Source organism: Chinchilla lanigera, unplaced genomic scaffold (genome assembly GCF_000276665.1).
Source record: "Chinchilla lanigera isolate Chin_1 unplaced genomic scaffold, ChiLan1.0 scaffold00009, whole genome shotgun sequence".
Lineage (NCBI taxonomy): Eukaryota > Metazoa > Chordata > Mammalia > Rodentia > Chinchillidae > Chinchilla > Chinchilla lanigera.
The window spans coordinates 3156866-3162865 of NW_004955410.1; the positions used below are offsets into that span (position 1 = coordinate 3156866).

Here is a 6000-nt window from a genome sequence, read left to right on the forward strand (position 1 = left end):
AAGATAATATTCTTAATGTACTTCTTACTATATTCTTGGCACTGTAAATCCTTTACAGAATTACTGACCAGATAAATATTGTGATGGTTGAGGAAATCAGACAGAAGGACGGGGAAATCTGATTGTGTGCCCCACTCCATAACTTGGAAGCAGCAGAAGTGGGACCGAAGTCCAGTGTGATGGTCAGGGCTGCGCCCATCGCCTTTTTTCTGCTAGGATGCTTTGGCACTCTGCCTTTGCATTATGACAATCCGTTGTCTCCCTGAGCAGCTTCTGCCACAGCCCTACTTTGCATAATTTTTATTTTTAGATATTTATGTGATTTTATTTATTCACTTATCTGTCCCCTCTGTTGTCCATATTATTATTGTATGTTTTAATATTTATTTGTTGTCACAGCATTTTGTTTGTTCAAGATTTTCAAAATGTGTCTGTTGAATGGAACTAAGATTAATCCTGAAAGACAATTAGGAGTATGGAAAGTACACTTTCCTAACTTAACATTTTACAAGTCATGGTGCCACACAATTCTTTTTACTTATATATTTAAGCAGAATACCCTTTAAGGCTATATTTGATATATTGCACTTAAATACTATAGCTGTCTTGATTTCAGAGCCTTGAATAGACTTTAGCATGTTAATTTGTTTAAAGTGATTTGAAAGATTAATATTCAAATCACATATAGCCACTAGATACAGTGACTAGACAATCAGGGTGAGACATAATCAGGTTTTCTGTATGGATATTATGGTGACTAGGTGGGAATGTTTGATCTTTCCCTTCAAGCCCTGTGAATTTTATGGACTTCATCTTTTTTGGAATGTTTCAAGCACCCAGATTAACAACCTATGCAAACAAACTTTGTATAAATAATAAAAGATTATAAATTTGTTGTATAATTTTAGTCTATAAAAAATAATGACTTTGGGAAAATTTACCTAAAATGTAATACATTTGCTTTGCATCTTTTTGTATATAATCTAGAATTCAATTCTTAACACACAGAACTACTCAGAAAACTACTGTTTGCTTTCCGTATAGAAAGATAAAAGCTTCACTGTTTCTGGAAAGGGCACCACCAAACTTGACAGTGCACATATATTTTGGCATGCTCTCCATCACGAGGGATGTCCTGAAGAAGTACTGGGAGAGTTTCATATGGGGCACAACTCATCACTGTCTTTCTGTAGTTCAATAAATGTGTGTGGGATGTTGGATGGAAAAGGAATTCTTCACTCTCTGTTTTTAGTTAGTGATTTGAAAAAGGAATCTTAGCCACTGGAAATTTTATGTAATTGTTTTATATACATAGCCTAGACGAGACTCAAGTAGTCATAATTCTATATATTGGGAAAGTGCCATATATAATAAATTAGAAGTCAGTGTAGTAGAGTCTGTTCAACGTTATTTTAAAAAAAATAGCTAGACGTGGTGGCACACACCTGTAATTCCAGAACTCTGGGAGGTCAAGGAAGGAGGATCACAAATCTGAGGCCAGCCTGGGCAATTTAACAAGACCATGTCTTAAGATTTTAAAAAGATTAGTTGGGAATATAGCTCAGTGTGAAGGCACTGGATTCAATCCTCAATGCTGCTAGAAAAGAAGAAAACCAAGAAACAAATTTTCTTAGAGAAAATGATAACAAACAAAGCTATTTAAAAATATATGGTTAAATTATAGCTGTTCATGCTCATTGCCTCTATCAAGGATGAAAATAAAATTCCCATGAAAAAGATTATACTTGATATTTTATTATTTAGAGGCTGTTCTAAATTGTATTGCATGTAAAAAAATTTTTGATGAATAATACAAATGCCAATTTCCTGACTGTTCAAATGGGAAAAAAATAAAACTAAGTGGTATTTATACACACATATAAACATGTAATTTAGAAAGAACCATTTTATTCAATTCATATCATTAAATGCTATATTACTAAATAGCTTAGTATTCTTCTTAAAATAAGCACACCTCCTTACATTTTTGAAGCAAGTAAGAGAAATTTCTAAATCTTTTAGTCATGTAGATTGTGAAGATTTCAGGAAAATGAACTGAATTAGGCTGTCCTCACCTGCATCTTTTGATCAGAGCCCTCTAGATTTATGATAATTCAGGTACCCATTAAAGATGAATAATTAGAGAAAATGTGATCCAAATTACATACACAGTCTTCTGTGTTTTATCTAGTGTCTCTTATGTGGTCTAATTTCTAATAGATGTTACTAAGAAAGCAGTGTTTAGCAGTATACACCAGGTAAACTGCATCATACAAACTACACTCCTCTTGTAATGCAGATGTCCCAAAAAGCAGGGGATAATAGGGAAAGGGTTAACAGAAGGCCAGGGTTGATAAGCACTTCAGTGTGCCAGTCTCTGTCTGTAACAAAGAAAAGACTTCTCAACAAATTAGTAGCATCTGTAAAGCTGAATATATAGGTCCCAGGAGGCAAAGGACCTGGGCAGTGTGAGATCTGATTGTTCACAAGCCCACAGTGTAAGGCAGTAGGACAATGAACTCTGCTAGGGACTTCATACCGAAAGCTAGTCAGGAAAAACTGACTGTGTGGAGCGGCTGAGCTGGAGATCGATCAGGTAAGGCCAGCCCTGAGAATATGAGGTTCCCGAGGCAAGCTAGGCAAACAAGTTGTTAGGCAGAGGGGTTTCACCTGCCATCAGCCTGCTGAGTATACATATAAACAAACATACTGCAGTTGTTGGGCAGTTCCTTTTCTCCACCGAGTGAGAGGGCTCTGCCTTACCTCAGCTTTCTGCATTTTAACTCTTGCCCTTGGTTCTTCGTAGTCTTCCCCCTAGAAAGTTCTCCAGAGCTGCACTGGAACCAGAAACTGACGTCAATAATTTTTTTCAATATACCATGATAAATAAGGACCAGAAGCTGTTCCTTCTGAATATATCAGCCAGATGTCTTTTGTTGAGCTAACCTGATTTCCTGATCAGCTGCTCCCAACATTTGATCTTAGACCCTGAGAGTGTGGAGAACAAAACATGGTGGAGGCTCACCACCTTAGCACATGGGAAATGAAGAGTCATTTTGGGGGCAGAGTCCTCACTGCAGCATCGCCACAGGCGAATGTTCAGGGTGTGGAGCACAGTGACCTGGGCCGGGAGAACCAGTGGGTACACCAGAGTACTGAGGAAGGAAGGACAGCACAGGCACAGAGAGAAGCCGAGTGGCGGGGGGACAGGTCACAGGGTAGGAATTTGGGTGTTTATGTGTTAGTCTTTTGTCTAATATTTCATTTTCTTATAACAGTTTTCATGTCTAATCCTATTCTCATTGCTTTAAAATATCAGTGGAGCTCTTGGAATCCATTGTATGAAAGTAACTTTTTGTTATGCTCAATGAACTGTTACTCTCGTTTCCTCCATAAGCATGCAGCTTTGTTGCACTGGTACATGGACACAAGGAATACAAAATGGTACTCCAGTTTAAACTATGAAAGATCATTTATCCTGACCTGTTTTTCTCAGACTCCCTACGCTCCTGGTGATGCTATTTACTGAGAGCCAGTGAACGTTGGATGGTCCTAACTGCCTGTGCTGGGCACAAAAGGCATAAGTGTGCGCTCAGTTGTGTGAAATGCAATCCCAGAGGAATGTCTTCCCACCGAGACCATTCTGGGGATTTTCCCAGAGGGCTGCACCCTTACCCTTTCAGATCATAGCTCCTAGGAGAAGGAACTGAAGTGAGTTGGATGCTCAGATCACAGTCTCACCTCCAGATCAGTAATATTTTCTAGAAAGACACTGAAATGAGCCAGGATGGTTCTTAATGATCTAAATGATTAGGCGTTGCTTTGTGCACCAAAGTTGTTAAGCTGTATCAGACTGTTCTTTTGAATGCAGGCATGTTAACTCAGCAGAACCATCTTAACCTGGACTGAGCTCAGGATATATCTTTAGCCATATGTAGTAAAGTATTAGACTGATGTGAAAATAAGTCCAAAGTGAGAATTCAGTCAGCAACACTTATATCTGAGAACTCTGTAGCCAGAAGAAAAGGAAAGAAAGGCAGGAGGGAGGAAGGGTGTTTTGTGTGACATCATTACTTGTGCAACCTGAGGTGCTCATAGTGGCAGTAGATAACAGAGCTTGTGCACACATGCACTGCACACCCACAGAAACTGCCAGAGTTCCAAGCGCAGGTCCAGTGGAATCTCGGCTGCCTTTTGGGCCATGAGAAGGCCCCTGTGCTGGGGGTTGCTTTCCCTCAGACCCTTCTTTCCACTGGGCTGTGGCTATCCTTAAGCTCTCCTTAAGCCTGGCAGCTGAGGAGATCAGTTGGCCTCCTGTTTCTCATGGATGTTTGTAATTAGCAGAGTCTCTGGGGCTGACATTTTCCTGAAAGACCTTGGTGGCTCTTTCGATAAATGGTGGCATCCGCACAGCACAAAGAAAGCACCCAGGGTAAGCAAGTGTCCCAGCTCCTGGGAAGTGCGTGGCCCACTCACAGTAGTCACTTCCTGGCCGGAGGACCTGCCTTCGGTGTGAAACACCAAGTGACTTCAAGGTCAATGACAAGAGCAGTGTGTGAAACAACACTGATGCGGGATGCTGCAATGTGATCCATGAATCTAGAAAAAAAAAACAAATTGAGTACTTCTCTTTAGCTGAACTGATGAGTCAGGACAATTATTGTGTAATTTTTTCAAAGTTTACAATTTCTAAACATCCATTTCAAGTGACAGTAATAACTGTAAGAGCAATACCAAGAATGTGCTGGTTCACAGCACTTAAAGTGTCTTTTAAAGGCAGCGGCTTGTTTGACTAAAAAAGCAGAAACATGAGGTGGCATGTGTAGTGTTAGGGCCATGAGCTGTACGCTGTGTTAGGAAAATTTCCTACCAGCCAGGCAAGCACCAGGCTTATCCTCTGATTGTTTCTCATTTTTGCCTGACCTGATAATCCAGAGAGATTATGCTAATAGAAAATTACTGTGAAAGTTGTTCTTTTACAGTTGTAGCTTATTCCGTAGTAAAGGTACTGAGAAACAGTATTTGGGAAGGAAGGTTAAATGTACAAGGGTGAAGTATTAACAGAAGAAACTCCGAGATCACGAAGTGACATGTAAATTAACAGGTTGGATGAACATTAACTTCTATTTTTATGTTTTGCTCTCACTGGAACTTTAAAGTCCTGGCCTGTTGGTGAGCAGGCTGTGGATCCCTCGTGGTTATGGGGGCAAGGGGGAAGGCGGGTGTACGGTGCCACTATCCTAAGTGTCCCTGTGTCTTTTCCTTCCCGCCAGGAAAAGGAAGAGGACAAGTCAGACACCTCAAGTTCTCAGCAGCCTAAAAGCCCACAAGGCCTGAGCGACACAGGATATTCTTCTGACGGAATATCAGGGTCTCTTGGTGAGATCCCAAGTCTGATTCCCAGTGATGAGAAGGACTTGCTCAAGGAACTCAAAAAGGACTCTTTTTCTCGAGAAAGCAGCCCGCCCAGCCCCACCGACCTGGCCAAGCTAGAAAGCACGGTCCTCTCCATTCTGGAAGCCCAGGGTACTACGCTGGCAGATGAAAAACCAGACAGGAAGACACAACCCCTCGAGGTCTCTGCTGCGCAGCCGAGGGACCCACAGAAAGCGCAGCTGCTCCCCAAAGCCCTGGAGAGGACTGCTGCCCAGGAGGAGCTCAAGGACAGCCCAGAAGAAAGGAGAGATGATTCCAGGAAAGGGGCTCAACAGGGCGTGCCGGGTGGCCAGGGCCCCCCAGAACGGGCCAGGCTGGCAGGGGACAGTCGCGCCTCGCTGGAGGACAGCAGCGAAAGCGAGACCTCGCCGGTGCCCCCCAGGAAGCGGAGGGCCAGCGTGGGCTCGTCGAGCAGTGAGGAGGACAAGCACGAGGCCAGTGCGGGCTCAGGGGATGAGGAGGACTTCATCCGCAAGCAGATCCTGGAGATGAGCGCCGATGAGGACGCCTCGGGCTCGGACGACGACGAGGGGCTGCGGCAGCGGCGGCTGCCCGAGCCCGGGG

The 6000-nt window shown here is 42.7% G+C and overlaps 1 protein-coding gene across 1 annotated transcript in view; it reads left to right on the plus strand.

Moving 5' to 3' along the window:
- Pclo (piccolo presynaptic cytomatrix protein) overlaps positions 1–6000 on the plus strand; it is a gene marked incomplete at its 5' end in the record, with an annotated part of 335712 nt that overhangs the window by 158521 nt on the left and 171191 nt on the right. Inside the window, 1 exon segment of the mRNA XM_013510507.1 lies at positions 5274–6000. Within this exon segment, the coding sequence (XP_013365961.1) occupies positions 5274–6000 (727 nt within the window).